Here is a 16,883-nt window from a genome sequence, read left to right as displayed (position 1 = left end):
AAAAAAATTATTCGTAATAGAAACAATTTCCGGCTTAGATATGCGCCTCAAAGATCCGTCATTTGGTCATACTTTACATTTATTTATTATTCGTTGTGATTTTTCGCAGTGCTCTATGTTACCAGAGTGTCCAAAGTGGACAGAACCAAACAGAATATAAGTAAACCCATTGAAACAAGAATCGAGAGTGATGACGAAAGCACTTTCTAGCCTCGTCAGACGACAACGGATGCAAAATTTTTGATTCAACTGTGTACGACCTCAGGGTAATTAGCGTGGCATTTTCTTGCATCCAACTATTCGTGTAAGACAATACTGGGAACCTAATTGTCACGTCATCACTTTTTGAGCAACTGATTCAAAAGGAACAACGTGACTGACCTAGCTTACTCTCACATGACCGAGTACGTACGTAGATGCACTTGTCCAACTTTCTAAGATAGAGTACACCCAGGTAAGATTCAATCTCTCGGTCGCGTGGTTCCGAGAAACTACATTTCTTACGGTTTGCAGGTTCGCGTAACCAGAACAGGTGCCTTTATGAGTGGATTATGGTATACCGAGAACGCTTTCATCCGTCGATATTGCGGCGCATCGTGACTGCTATGCATCGACGCACACGAGCCGTAGCGTAAACGTTCCTCATTTCATTGAATTATCTTCATTCGATCTTCGAAAGGCTCTGATCCGTGAGAAAACGAAAGCTAATTTCAATATTACGTGATTTGCAGGGAATGTACTTCCCCATTAGAAATCGAAAAGTTTTCCTCTAACATCCAAAATTCGCGGGAAAACTGTTAGCGAAACCGCTTCCCACTCAAAAGTGGAAATATCAATATTTCCCGAGAGAAAATGGTTCCCTCTGCAGAACTTCAGTGCTGCTTGCCTGCCCCTAAATAACATTAAACTGTGAAACATAAGCATTAGACCGTGCAAATTTGCAAAAGAAGCAATTTTCCTTGTATTTGCTTGGCTGGATCTGTAAATTGCGAAATTCGCCTCAAAGCTACCGCAGACAAGTAAGAGTGGATTGCACTGGACTGTCCGTTATGGACTCGTGACTTCACAACAGCAGGAAGATGGTCAACCATGAATGATTTTTGTATCGCTTCCGATTTGTTGAGCTAGCTCATTCGGACCGAAAACACTGCAAAGATCTTAATCAATTATGCAAGCCAATGGAGTCTACATTTTCTCTCACAGACAGTTTGGAATAATTGCGGAAAAGTGATTGACTGAGAACGCTGTTAATTGGTAAGGACTAAGTAGGGAAAATGAAGGTAGCCTTTGGTTCTGCAGTGGTGAGAGCCTAGCGCTATTTGGAGTTCAAAGTTGTTTATATTTCTTTGGCAAATTGGTAATAAAGGGAAGAGGCGGAATATTCTTTGATAATTATACAAAAATTACAAATAAGGGTGCGCATTTGAATACATTCAGGATCAAATTACCATATTAGCATGAATTTTTTCTGATATAAGATACCAACCATATTACTACCATACAGCAGAGAACGTTACTTATTTTAGATAAGCCTACATGATCCAATTCTTTTCTAGATTTCGGTTACACATTTTTTGTGTAGAGTGTTAAATTGCGTTTTATCATTCATCATCATCATCAAATTAACCGCAAGGTTCACGTGCCCTGAGAGAGTAACATTTTTATCCACTAAACCTCTTACCTCTCGCGAACCTACGGCTGAGATTTCCCCGTCTAGCAGCTTTATTTGCATATCTCAACTTCGCATTAGTAGGGGTAAGAGCAGGTGCTTATGCTTTATGATAATTAATCATAAAGAAAAGAATAGTCGTAGCCGGTACCAAGCTTGGTTGTGAAAGGAGGAGCGATGGACACCTTCAGTCTGAATGGCTGTACACCATCGCAACGTCTCAGGAACTATGTGAGGAAAGTGCAGAAACTATGCACTGAGAAGCTATCTCCACATCTAGAAGTGAGGTATAAAATGGGCTACCAAAGGTGAGGAGAAAGAGAAATTTGAAGTCCGGATAACAGGTGGAAGTCGTCTGACTGAGTCGGGCTTCCGTCGAAACCGCTAATCGTGGGTCAGTTCGACGTCTAGGCGGTACGATGACCAGAAGCATGGCTCCGTCTACTTCAGCTGTTTCGCCTCAATCTGTTTCGACCACTTCAAGTGGCAGCGGCAGTTCGCGTTGGCAGCGGATGAAATGAACTGAGGAGACGAACCTCTTTACCATCCGTTCCTACCACGTGATAAAAACGGAAGGAAGGCGGGTACAACATCTTACCGTCCCCTGTTGCATCAGGGATTCGACGACAGTTTTCCGCGAATCGCGTACGTGACTGTGCAGTGAGTCACAAAGCAGTATCGCTTTATTATTCGGTGGAGGCAGAGGCGGTGGTATCGATAATACCACGCCACACTGAAGGCAACAGTTTCAGTACTTGCCGCAGCACCATTTTTCAGCGTCCGGCTAACAACTGTTATGGTTCGAGCGAGCGTATATATAATTTTCGTAAATGATTCTTTGCATAGGCTAGGCATTCCCGTGGTGTATGTCTACCTGTTGCCTACCTTGTCCCTAAAAAGACATGGTGTAGGACCCCGCAGACAGAAGATCGGTTACTTCCTTTCCAATCCTCTACAAGTTCATAACGTGCCTTATTAGCGGAAGGGTCAACGCGCACTTGAAAACCAACAACATTCGTTGCGAGGAGCAGAAGGGCTGCCGAGTCGGATCAAGGAGTTGCGAAGAGCAACTGATTAAGCCAAAGCTTTTGGCAGCGTCCCACACACCGGGCTAATCGATGTCCTATGTCCATATCGCGTTGATATGAAAGGTACATAGCACACTTCATTATCCAAGGTGATTCACATTTGGATGGAATTTGCATTAGATGAGTGTCGAATTCAAGCCATCCACAAAAGTCATCATCAGCCTGTTGGTAATCTAAAAGATGCTCTACGACGTGTGAAGCTGGTATTGAAATCACATCTCTCGTGGCAAAGTAAAACAAGCGCATTAAATGTATTCGCTATCCCTTTACTGGTTTATGCACACGTAATATTGTCGTGGATGAAGACCAATTTGGAAAACGTCTAGCGGCGGGTACGGACTACTATATCAAATTTCCGAATACTTGACCAAAACTCTACCACGGTGCTACTGAACCTGCCTTGTGGCTCCGGAGGCAAGCTCGGTTTGGAGTTGTGGTTGACGTGGCGGTAAAACTTGACAGGAGTGGATCATTGAATGGAAATCGAAGGCAATGCACGTTGAAGGGTCTTTGGCAGCCATTTGTCGATTTGCATTTGCCAAACACATGGCTGTATATTATCGAACTCTTTGCTGAGACGAAGGGATTTATGTGTACCATTTAGGACTTCCTGGTCGCTACCAGAGGTTATAAAAAACTCCTAATGAAAGAACGGGTGGAGAACGATTAGTACAGAATGTATGGTTTGGCGCTAGAGACGTTGGACCATCTCATTTCTGGTTGCATTGTTATGGCAGTGGTGCAGTTTACAAGTAGCCATAATGTTGAAAGGTGATTCATCAAAACCTTGCATACAAGCATAGGAAGATCACGGGAGCATGTCCGGTTTAGCGATATGAACCGCAAGCAGTACTTGCTTACAGCATGTGTTGGGACCGGTAAGTTCTAACTGATCGCCAAATCGCAACATTGAATGGAATATATGGAGAAGAAGATGAACTAGGAGCCATTGGTTCGGGAATTTAAAGAAATTTGTCGTTTCAAGTGGGTGGATAATGCGCAGAATGCCCCTTTCTGTTAGTAAAGTTAGTAATGTAAGTCGGTTTGGTTTCATTTAATTTGATTTTTCATATCTTGGTCCATTCTTCAATGTGGTCAATAGCATTTTAAAACTATTGTTACTTCGTCAATAATTTTACCCTCTGTGTCATCCGCAAATGTCACTATTCGGCTTTCATCACTGGGGTACGCCAGTTGCATTTTTTTTCAATTCATATGTTTCTAGGATTTGTATAGCATACCTTGATGCCACACCCTATCGAACACCTGGCCGATGCTGAGAATTTTTCTTGAAAATACCTGCTTTTTTCTATTGCGTTTTTAATCAGATAATCAGATATTGTGCGATATTGTGCACCTGTTGATTGGTAGAATGATTTTCACAGGAACCAAATATTGGCTCTTTCTCTGGTTTGAGAATATTATAACTTCCGCTATTTTCGATTATTGAAGAACGAATTTTAATTTCAAGGTCCTCTAATAAGTTCATATATATATGTATTAGGAATCACGATTGTTTCAATTTCTGTCCTCAACGCATTTAGTTTTCCATGCCGTATTGGATGATGGTCGACGTTTTGGACTGGGGTCAGGCCTATAGACGCTTGCGTATCTAGAGGCTTTCTGCTCCCGTTTTCTGTTTAATAAGTGGGACTTATTGTCTAGATTTTTTTTTATAATCTCGCGCACTTTTCAGTAGAACAGCTTAAGTCTTTTTCCTCTGTCAGATTTCTGTGGAAGGACCCTTTCTTATACTCCACCATCAAATAAGGTCTTTACCTTGTGTCGCAAGAGGTTCAAGATTTGTTTACCATAGCTTGTGTTCCTCTGCAATCAGTATATTTCTTTGAAGTTCATAATGAACAGAAATGCTTTTCCAAGCCGTCTCTTTTATTTTCATCGTTAGCAGATCGATTTCATCCCCGAGTTGATAATACTGGTCACTTTGTTTGTGTATTTGTCAGCCTCATCACTTCTTCATTGACCAGCTTCATAACAGGCGAGTGCTCGGATATTATGTTTTCATTAATGATAACGTAGATGTATTTTTCTGATATCCCCTTAATTACGAAGAAATCAATGACATCTGGTGTTTTTGCACGTCTATCTTGAGGTCTTCTCAGACTTGGGTGACAGATAAGCAAAATAAATTTTCGCGCACCTTATCATTACTTAACGCAAAAAGTCGTCCTTTATATATCGAGAACGCTGGCAAGATAGGCCTCGTCCTACCCATCAGTTCACTTAAGGTCTTTTCAGACCTCGGGGGAAAACCAAAATTACACACACAAACACGTTATACTCCTTTATTTTGTCAAATTTTTTTGCTTAATATGTGCTAATAGCTATAGTTTATAGAAACCAAAAAAAAAAATAATTTCCTAACAATTCGAAAAAAGAGTTTTTGTCTCTCATATTTCGAAGACTATATGCTTTCTTCTTCAGTCAGTTTTAGTTCTAAGCTGCTTATAATTTAGCGCGCTCGTTATGTACCCAAATCTTGATTGCTTAGTTATTCAATTAGTTAGTACTACCTGTAAATCCAAATAACCAACTGCTAATGTTATCTAGATCCTTTTGTTTCCTGGTATCCTGGAGATTATGAGACTTTGCAAAGCATCCAATTTTCGGAAATCTAACCTTCCATGATTACCTTTGCCCTCTGAGTTAGACTTAAGAATACAATCAAACGTTTCCTTGCTTGTAGTGGTGTAGGGTAGTGTATGTCTCCAGAATGTTCGCTTTCTCCAACTTGAGCGGAAGCTCCAACGATATAAGCTGGGCATTCTGAGGGAATACAACTCTGAGACCGTGGATAGTTTCTCCTATCTAGGGTCGAAAATCACAACCGATAACAGCTACGATAATGAAATCCGCGCACGCTTGTTGTCAGCCAACAGAGCCTATTTCAGCTTACAAAAACTGTTCCGCTCGAAGCGTCCCACTATAGGGTCAAAGCTCTTACTGTACAAGACAATGATCTTGCCAATCCTCATGTATTCCTTGGAGACTTGGGTTCTTAGCAAGAAGAATTGCGAACTCTTGGCCGCGTTCGAGAGAAGAATCCTCCGAAGAATTTTTGGTCCCCCACATGAGGATGGACGATTCCGTAGCCCACATAACGACGAAATCTATGAGCGATACCATAACCGTCCAGTTGTGGATCAAATCCGACTCAATCGGTTACGGTGGGCGGGTCACTTAATCCGTATGGATGAGGTTGATCCCACCCGGAAAGTCTATAAGGGTAGAAAAAGAAGACGAGACAGACCCTGCCTAAGATGGAACGGTGGAAACACATTTCTCCGGCGCGCGTCGTAAGAACTACTCAGCCAATTTACTTGAAATTCGTTGAGTATACTGTTCCACATTAAAAGACTTCTTTTTGAGCTCCTAGTTTCGCAAGGTTCTCATAACAACTGCTTTACTGATTCCAAGTACAGGTCCGCCCCACAAATGGTGTTTAAGATTTTCTTGTTTCCAGTTCATCTTGTGTCTGAAATAATTCTTGAATATTGTGTCTCATTTGATAAACCGCGAGTTTGAATTTATCCCGTTTTCGCTTTTTGGTGAACGTCAGGATACAGGTTCCGTTGCTCACACAACTTTTCCACTAGACTTAAAGCTTGTTGTACTAGCTCCAAAATCGCTTCCTGGAACTTTTCCAACAGACGATGTTATCAGCATACACAGTGCAGTTCAATAAAATTATCAAATCGTCTACTGCAAGATCTCACAGTAGAGGTTATAGGACCCCCACAGTTGGTCAACCGCAGCATTTGACGACATGCAGAGTATCACCACATAGAAGTACTTGATCCAGCTTTCTAGCAACGATTCTACATATCATGCGTGCTACACTGGCAGCTGGCACCATTGATCCAAAGAGGTAGAGCCGGGTAGTTGTCACCGTTGCAGCATTACTACGCTGAAAGTTTGCCTGTTAGCATTTGGTGGTCCCTTACTTATGTTTTTCAAGGTTAGCTGAGACATGCCTTTTCAGTCTGTATCTTCTGGCGCCCTTAAGCTTTCATCATCGATTCGTGGTAAAAGGGTTACACTATTTCAATTGCGTATGAAATCAAAACGGTCCATTCCTCAGTTTTCAATTTAGACAACCTATAAAATGTTTGTATTCGTTATCCTGCCTACCACTTACGATCTTACGATCTTGACCACTTTCGTAGCATCATAGATGGGTTATAATTTCGGCAAAGCCTAGGAATCGAGGAATGCAAGTAGACTTCGAGCTTTGCGAAGGGCATGTTGAAAATGTTTGCGCTTCAGGTACGAAAGGTTTTGTTTGCTTCTTCTCTGGGTATATTTGAGTGCAGAACTATCCCATTCGTACGTAGCCGGTTATGAATATGCGTTTATCATGTCTCTCACTTTAGTGTGATATCGATATTTAGTTGCAGTAAATTTACAGGTTAAAGTCAACTTTGAGTTACTGTGACTTTGTTACTAATAGTATGATTTTGATCAAACTTACGGATAATAAGATTCATATTATATTTTATACTACTAACAACTTTTATAACTATGGGATAAACTTAAGGGGGGTTTTACTCAATTTTCCCAAAAATATGGCAATATACTATTATTAACTTAATTTGAACAGATATCGATATGGAGGGTATTTTGAGGCCTGGGCACCATATAGAGACAGTTTCATGAATTTTTTTCAGATTTTTCGGTTGAGTAGTTTCTGAGGATGGGCCTGTTAAAGAAATCGTCACTTTCCACCCCTTCCACTCCCCGCCTTTTCAACAAATCTCAAAACTAAGACCGGCTTCGTAAAGTACTAATCGACGCCTTTCATTTTATACCCCACATGACTATATTCGGTGAAAAAAATTTTACACCTCCCTTTTACATGTATGGGCCCCCCCCCCCCTAACTCTCCACGTAGAAGGATATCACTCACTGCATGTCTGGGTGTCCACAGTTCCCACCTTCTCACCAAATTTCGTGTCAATCATCAATAGTCATTTCTGAGAAAAGTGCCGGTGACAGACAGACAGACAAACAGACAGACATTGAACCGATTTTAATAAGGTTTAAACCTTAAAAATGTGCATCGATCCAGATGTCTACGCTGTGGTAGGAAGGGAATGTTCAGAAAGCGGAGGCAGGAGGAGTAGTCCACGCCATGTAAGCTTTTTTTAAAGAAGAGGGAACGTGTGAACTTACGTTCCATATTTTCAAGGGCAAAAGAATCACAGTTACGGGAGGGTGACCAGATCACGGAGCAGTACTCAAGGGAACTCAGGATAAGGAATGTCCGTTAAGATAGTAGGAGAAAGAAGTAGGTGAGGATTTCAGGGAGTAGCACATAGAGTGACATTTTCTGACGTTTAACACTAAACCACTAGTGGAGCACCAACGAACCAGAGTGTCAAGGTTAGATTGAAGGGAAACACAGTCCATGGGCGACGATATAGCGGAAAACAGCTTAAGGTCGTCTGTATAGAGCAAACAGGCGCAAGTAAGGAGGGGGAAAGGTCTTTACCAAAAAGTAAAAATAACAAAGGCCCCAGAATAGATCCATTTGGGACGCCAGAGGAGGGGAAGAAGGAGCGTATCTTGTGATTTACAGTGTCGAAGGCTTTAGTGAAATCAGTTTAAATGGTATGTATTTCTTGCCGTGAATTCAGACATTTGGCCATAAAGTTGGTAAAGTCAAGTAGGTTGGAGGCAGTGGTCCTACGCTTAATGAAGACGTGTTGCACTTTCACTATGTGGTCGCCAAAGTGTATACCTGAATAAAACGCTTATAATACTCACAGATCTTCGGTATTGATTATATGATGGAATGGTAATGGTATGGTATGGTAATGATGGATCAGGAAAAACCAGACAGTCAGGGTAAATAAAGTGGAGGTCTTTAAGTTAATAATAATTAAACACGTGACAACATGAAAGTAATGGTAATAATACCAGCCAGAATAAGCTACTTAAATTAAATCAATCCCTTTCGCTCTAAAACATGTCACATTCAGGTAATACAAGAATTAACCGCTGAAACAAGGATTACAAAAGTAATGAAATATCGTTCATAACATGTGTAGTAGACTTTTAGAGAGTGGAAAAGTAATTTTGAAATGTGGATCCAGATTTACATATAACAAGATTAGCATTGCCGTCAATGGTCAACTTCGGGCATGATCGAGATGATGTTGGATATCGCAGCTTTTTGAAGAAACCGTGGACTGGCAGAAGTACAAATGAGCACGTATAGCAACGCGATCAGGGAAGCAAAATGAATCATCATCAACGGCGCAACAACCGGTATCCGGTCTAGGCCTGCCTTAATAAGGAACTCCAGTCATCCCGGCTTTGCACCAAGGTCCACCAATTCGATATCCCTAAAAGCTGTCTGGCGTCCTGACCTACGCCATCGCTCCATCTTAAGCAGGGTCTGCCTCGTCTTCTTTTTCTACCATAGATATTGCCCTTATAGGCTTTCCGGGTGGGATCATCCTCATCCATATGGATTAAGTGACCCGCCCACTGTGACCTATTGAGCCGGATTTTATCCACAACCAGACGGTCATGGTATCGCTCATAGATTTCGTCATTGTGTAGGCTACGGAATCGTCCATCCTCATGTAGGGGACCAAAAATTCTTCGGAGGATTGTCCTCTCGAACGCGGTCAAGAGTTCGCAATTTTTCCTGCTAAGAACCCAAATCTCCGAGGAATACATGAGGACTGGCAAGATTATTGTCTTATACAGTAAGAGCTTTGACTCTGTGGTGAGAAGTTTCGAGCGGAACAGTTTTTGTAAGCTGAAAGTGGCTCTTGGCTGCCAACAACCGTGCGCGGATTTCATCATCGTAGCTATTACCCGTTGTGACTTTCGACCTTAGATAGGAGAAATCATCAACGGTCTCAAAGTTGTAGTCTCCTATCTTTATTCTTCCCGTTTGACCAGTGCGGTTGGATGTTCTTGGTTGGTTGTTTCTTGGTGTTGACGTTGCCACCATATATCGTGCCTTCTTTTCTCGATCTGGATGAAGGCAGTTTGTACGTGTCAGGTCGTTCTTCCCATGATGTCGGTATTGTCAGCATTTGCCTCAGCATCACGGATCACTTTTTTCAAGGCCAGGTTGAAGTCTTAGACCGTTGTTGACGTCGAATGGTCTCGAGAGTGATCCCGCCGCTTTTATCTGGCCTCACAAATTGGTCAGGGTCAGCCTAGTCAGTCTTATTAATTTCGTTGGGATACCAAATTCTCCACATGGCCGTGTACAGGTTGATCCTGGCTATGCTATCGTAGGCGGCTTTAAAGTCGATGAATAGATGATGCAATTGGTGTCCATATTCCAACAGTTTTTTTATCGCTTTCCACACAGAGAAAATCAGATCTGTTGCTGATTTGCCTGGAGTGAAGCCTCTTTGGAATGGGCCAATGATGTTCTGGGCGTATGGGGCTAACGACCTAGCAAGATAGCAGGGAATATCTTATAAATGATACTCAGCAATTTGATACCTCTATAATTGCTGCGCTGTGTGATATCCTCCTTTTTATGTATGGGGCAGATAATGCCTCGTTGCCAGTCGTTGGGAATTGATTCGCTGTCCCAAACCTTGAGCATAAGTTGAACCGCTTCGAGTAATTGTTCGCCTCCATATTTACCCAATTCGGTGGTAATTCCATCCATTCCTGGCGACTTATGATTTGTAACCCTATGAGTTGTACTTAGTGTTTCTCCTATACTTTGTGGTGGTAGTATTTGTCCGTCGTCTTCAGTTGGCGGGACCTCCAACTCGCCGATATTCCGGTTGTTCACTTATCCATCAAAGAACTCAACCCATCGCTCCAATATGCTCATATTGTCGGAAATCAGATATCCCTCTTTGTCTCGGCAGGATAAGCATCGAGGTGTAAAACTTTCGCGCCTGGGGCGGTTGCTCCCTGTACTTTTCTAGTCCACAGACTTGTTGGTTCTTCCAGACTTCCTTTTTCCGTTTGTGAGCTCACTTTTGCACATGCTCGCGTCCGTTGAGAATGCAACATTACTCGGTATGCAGCATGAATGTAAGTTAGCAACAGAACGGAATTCTGTTGCTAACTTACATTCATCATCGAACTAGTCATTCCAAATCATTTTACCGCTGGGGCCAAGTATATTTATGGTCGGATTTATGATAACGTTCTTCAGATGATTGTGAAGATCATCAGATGCTTAGTCTCTGTTGACTCTGAACTCTGTTGACTGCGGTTAATGTGGCATCCATTCCCCCCTTATAGGTGTTGCGGAAGGTTTTGTTGTGAATGGCTTCCACTATCGCCTGATTGTCAGAGGGGATTCTGGGTGGTGCTGTTATTCGAGCTGTAGGGGCGTGAACGTTTCTGAGCCTTATATTTCTAAACTTGCCTCGCAAGCGGAGGGTGCATAGCGGTTCGCTTATGTTTTCAAAGCCGATAACAGCAGGTTTCAATTTTTGGCTGACTAAGAAACCTACTCCGAGCACATGGTTTACTGGATGGCCACTATAATATATGATGTAGTGGCTCTTCTCCAGGAAACCGGTCCCTGTCCAACGCATCTCCTGCAACGCTGTTGCATCAGCCCCATATTGGGACAGGGTAGCGGCTAGCTGCTTGGTAGCTCTATCTCTGTACATGGAGCCCACGTCCCATGAGAAAATGCGCAAATCGTTATTCGGTTTTCGTTGCCAAATTCGGTTTTCCGTGTAGGGTTATTAGCCCTACCCAACCCCCAACCTGGAGGACCAGTTGGGTTTTTAGGGGCGGGAAACTCGTCTTCACCATTCTCCGTCTGCAGCTTTTCGTTAAATAAGAACTCCCTGCGGTCACCACGTTGAGAGCTGTTGGTGTTGGTTTTATGCTCCATCGTGGGTACTATGGTAGCATCCAGCCTACACGAAGCTATAACCAACGGCAAGGAAAAATCGTCTGTCTGTTTGAAGAAGGAAGATGGGACATTAACCGATGAGGAGGACACAGTACATCTGTTCGTCAGAACTCATTTCCCGGGCCACTAACCCACGGTGGAAGTCAATAGCATTCTTCTTGAAACTATTGAAACCACCCAGAGTAGATGGCATTTTTGCAGCACTAATACAGAGAGCCTCACCTCAGCATTTCTCGTAAGAGTAATAAGGGACAGTATAGCCTTGGGATATATACCATCGTTCGGTGGTGAAAGTGATAAGCAACTATAGTAAAACTAACCTTCTGATGCGCAATCTACTTACACTCCGCCGGACAGGATGGTTAACCAAAACTACCCTGTATAAGCTGCCATAGAAACAGAAGAAATAGCACTTTGTTTTTGGACATCAAAAGAGCGTTCGATAACGCAGCGCACACAGAGATACGAGATACTCCAATTCACAGGGGGGTGGAAAAACCTTGTAGTAAAATAGAAGTGCCAACATATATAAATTCTATTGCCGTGAAAGTAAAGTGGTTCATTATCACCGTTAATGTGGGGCGTGGTAGTTAATGAGCTTCCATGAGAGCTAACAAACACTGGAATACAAGTCCAGTATTGTTGTGAAGTTGGTTCGTTCAGATCAAATTAACTAACCGGGCGGAGTGAGGAATCTTACAAATGACCATCTAGCGAGTCAAGCGCTGGCATAGTTGGCCGAAAATCCCTTTTGAAGATGTTATACATAATCCTCGAGGCAAACACTTATTTTGGGGGGAGAACGATGCACAAAGGTGAATAGGATATTTATGTAAACTTAGCGATATTTATGGTTCTGAAAAGAGGGTGGATCCTTCAATGCGTAGGCTTTGTATGAGTAGTGAAACTATTCATTTCGTCGTTCCACTGCCCCAGAATAATGCGCGATAATTAACTATCGAAACAACGGGCGCTGTTTGACCACAATTCGATTGAACGAAAGGTGGCTTCGAAGCAAATGCTATTATGCCACACCAAAAGCCACCAACGAAATATGATAGTGAAAAGATGAGATGTAGAAATCTAACTGCCAGGATAACGAAGCTCAATAAAAATTAAATTAATTGAAGCAAACGTTCTTGTGCAGCACTTGTCTCACTGATTTGTCACTTTTACGGGGTTGTGTATTTCTTCACAGTCACTTAAGTATCAAAATAGTTTGTTCATCCAAAAGTTGAAGAACAACTACGAGAACAAACAGAATAAAAATTAAATATAATCTGCCAACTAGATCTCTTTATACTCAAAGCGATGTTCAGGATGTGGCGGAAGAATTTGCAGTACGCATGAGTGATAAAGGATTATTTGGATGAAATACAAGTTCAGACTGATGTACCAGTTGCTTTATCGAGTCTACCTCATGCCGCTTAAGCTGAATCTGGAGGCATAATCGGAACTGCTTCATGTCTGAATGTTCGTGATCAATTGGCATGGGAAGTTTACGGAAACAGGGTAATATACTCAAAGAACTCTTGTAGAAATAGTCCAAATCGTTCAAACTGAAGCTCAGTCACCCAAGCGTATAAAATTACTGAGTGGGTTGAATGTTCCATAGTTATGAATCTATTGCTAATGTGGACAAATATTTCCTATAGTTGGGAATATTTGTTGATTCTCCTTGACAAAAAGATCATTATATCCTACTTATATAATATATGTGTGCGGCTTAGTGGAAGAGTGGACAGAGATTTGTATCGTGACTAGACATCGGATGTCAGTCGACTCAGCTGTGAATGAGTACCTGAGTCAAATCATTGTAATAATCACGGGCGCGCACATTATCTAAGCCACTCCAAGGAACAGATCTAATCTAACTTGTTTAAAATATTATTTACTTATCTATTGGATTGGGAAATTATTTTAGTTGAGAATTTTCATTTTACTTACAGTGAACAGCGACAGTGGTGTTCATACGGAAGGAGCAACATCTTCACCTGAAATCGGTATTCACGAAAACGAAGCGTATCTCAATGTGGCGGAGCTGGACGATGAAACGGGTAGGCCAGAGAGTTATGCCTTGCCAAGAAACAGTAGTACATACAAAGGAAAATCATCACTTCGTGAACAGAAACTTTTCAAGGTGCACGAGCAAATCAAGGAATACAAAACAGCGAAGCTTGATAATAGCGATGATAAATGCAAGGGCGAACTTCTAAATTGCAGAGCATGTGAAGAGGTGGTGGACGATGCAGATGAGTCAAGGAAAACTGAGAAAGCCACAGTGGAAGATGACATTGCAGCGAAAATCGAGTGGATGGAGAAACTAGTTGCAATAAACAAGCACCTTCAAAAGGAAGAAGAGCTTTTAGTGAGATTAGGAGCGAAGATAAGAAAATATGAGTCTGAAAATCCGGCGCTCAATGAGCAGCAAATCAGAGAAGCTTTGGCTCGCGTTAACATCAATATCGACAACAGCGAAAAGGAAATGCAGCGTTTGGAAAATGATTTGTTAATTTTTAATGAGAAACTTCAAGAAAAAACCAATCTTCTCGAAGTCCTTAATAAGGAGTTACTCGTCATAGAACAGTCCGAACAAATAAACTCCACAAAAGCAAACGCACTGAACTTAAACAGTGAAAATTTAGCTGAGAACCTGTACAGTTTCAGCCAGTACATATCGAAACCAAATTACGAATTCAATGAGAATAACGAAAATCGTGACCACAAGCTTCTTCTACGGCAACACACCCCTGATCACGTCCTTAATTTACAGAATCCTCTTCCCACTCATAGTACAAACAGCATGGCTTTGCAGCCACCGGCGTCCATCCCGCTGGACCAAAGAATCCCCCCGCCTGCCCAGTATCTGGACAGCACGTATCCCTTGCATCCCCCGTCACAGATACCTGGAACGGTCGGCATAAATCATAAAGTAGTTCAAGCTCCCATGCTCAATTGCAGGAACCAAAATCCTCTCTGCACTCCAATCGCAATGGATATCGTGACGTCGATGAATTTATTGCAAAAACCTGACCCATTGAAGTTCAATGCGAACGTATACTCCATGTCGAATCCGGCCGCCGGCCCCGGAGCGAGCGGCAAACTTGGTCCGAAAAAGTTAATTAGTGGCATTTGTAATGAATTGGAATCAAACTCGGACACGGGACTGAGTTCAATGGGCGAGGACTTCACACACGCGGGAACATTAGTTTAATAAGGTGTTCTCTTCCCCAACGTGTCTTGTATCCTTCATTGTCCTTTCCCTTCCTCCATTTCTCCGGCGCTCGGGGTCGTACCTTCTGCCCCATAAGCCTTCCTTCCTTGCACCCCAAGCAACTTTCTTCCAATCCGCCTTAGTGGGTTACAAGCAATTAGTAAATTAGTTGTTATACTCGTTCAATTCACGTACATACTCTCATCAAAACCAAACAAATACCGAGATAAATCAAATTGTAAATGACTATGTATACACATATATATTTGTACAGCAACAACCCCTGTTTTACTACCCAAATCGCATGCAAACATAAACGTAGATAGATTTATTTTCTTTATTTAAATGTTTTTTAGTTATCGTATTTTTATGTATTGTATTAGAAAAGTTGTTCATTTAATGTTTTGTTTTTACATTTTATACAATGAAATATCAAAGCAGAAAACGTTATCAACCCCTACCACTTTTACCGACTAGTCAAGTTTTGAACTTTTGAAATAGAGAGCAAAAATAAATGTGTGTTTGATTTCATATTGGCGTTTGTGTGTTAATTTTGCAGCTCCACAGAGAACGGAATGTTCCTCACATTTTACAATGGTACAGGAGGGGTCCTTCCCTAGACACACGCTGATGCAGGACCGCTTTTGTTCCTCACAACGGGTGCAATACAAAAATCATTTATAATCACAACAGGGTTATAAGGATTCATTGTTCCAATGAATTCTTCAACAAAAGGTGCTGAGAATGAATTGCAGCTCTTTGAGCACTAAATTTATAAAGCTTCGTCCCAACAATGGGCATGTTTAGTAGAAAATTATATTAAATTTTTATCTAGGAACGAACGACGCAGGGGTTCCGCAAAATGCGATAACTTTTTCTCTTGGCAATAAAACTTACGAAGGATGGATGAACAAATGTTCAAAATTTCATTACATCACATATATAAATGAACAGCAAAGTGTTTTGGGTAGTCGAATCCTTCATCCTTTCATCTTTCATCTTAACTGACACCTAGCGGTGATATAAATTAAATAGATATAGATTGTAATTTTCAAAAATACGGTATTCTCATTGATTCTGTTGCATGTGAAAAATAGTTCAAGGAAATGAACTCACACACACACAATTCAGTATTAACCAACGAAAATTTCTTCGCAGGCGTTTGTGCACTGTTTCATGTTCCTTATTAAATGTTGCATCCGCTGCGTTCTTTTAACGGTTTTGTGTCAAACAAAGCCTTATCAAAATCGACTCAATGTCTCTCTGTTTGCTACACCCAATTTGTCTGTAAATGTCTAAACCAATTGTTAGGAAATTTGGTGAGAATGTATGGTCTGCGAATTCTTTTTGATGCAATTCGTAGCATTATTTTGTGTTGACTTCAGGGGAAAGCGACATTAGACGACTTATTGTCTTGTACTTTCTTGACATTATTCTAGTGGAAAAATTAATTAAAATTCAATGACATTTTTTTGAACAATTTAATACAAAAATAACAAAGCTACGGGGCATTAGTCCGAACAAGATCGTAACTAGAGTTTTCCAAATTCGGGACGCGACTCCATCTGTCATCTGAAACCAGAAAAGTTTTAATTTTGCATTACGAACTCATTTTATAAGAATGCGAACCTCAATGCAGGTGAAAATAATTAAAATTAAAAATGTTGCAGGTGTTCAAAGAGATATATTTCAATTTCACTACTTTTTATATATGATATAATTATATATGTCGGTTTATATTCTTCATCATTTTATTCATTTCATTCATTCATCATGAAAATCATATCTTCAAATTTCATAATGATCAGTTTATGACATTTTGAGGTAGAATTCCTCAAATGTGCAAAAAGTCATTTTGAGAAAAACGGGCTTAAAAAGAAAGTTATTTCTCACTCTTGTGTGTGCATTTGTGGTGAGGGAGCTATAGCCTCTGAGCACTCAGACTGTGATGGCCCATTGTACTCCACCACCTCTTTTAACGGAATATCCCAGAATCGTTTATATATCGCAGGATTTCAATTAGTGGAT

At 41.3% G+C, this 16,883-nt stretch overlaps 1 protein-coding gene across 4 annotated transcripts in view; it reads left to right on the top strand.

Moving 5' to 3' along the window:
* Positions 1 to 15,356, top strand: part of LOC119649750 — a 421,393-nt gene extending 406,037 nt beyond the window's left edge. For all 4 annotated transcript variants that reach the window (XM_038052042.1, XM_038052041.1, XM_038052040.1 and 1 more), the window contains one exon: positions 13,591 to 15,356. In XM_038052042.1, the coding sequence (XP_037907970.1) occupies positions 13,591 to 14,855 (1,265 nt within the window). In that variant the 3' untranslated portion in view covers positions 14,856 to 15,356. The remainder of the gene's footprint in view (positions 1 to 13,590) is intronic.
* Positions 15,357 to 16,883: the final 1,527 nt, after the last annotated feature.

Source organism: Hermetia illucens, chromosome 2 (assembly GCF_905115235.1).
Source record: "Hermetia illucens chromosome 2, iHerIll2.2.curated.20191125, whole genome shotgun sequence".
NCBI classification, from domain to species: domain Eukaryota; kingdom Metazoa; phylum Arthropoda; class Insecta; order Diptera; family Stratiomyidae; genus Hermetia; species Hermetia illucens.
This window is presented reverse-complemented; position numbering and strand designations above follow the sequence as displayed.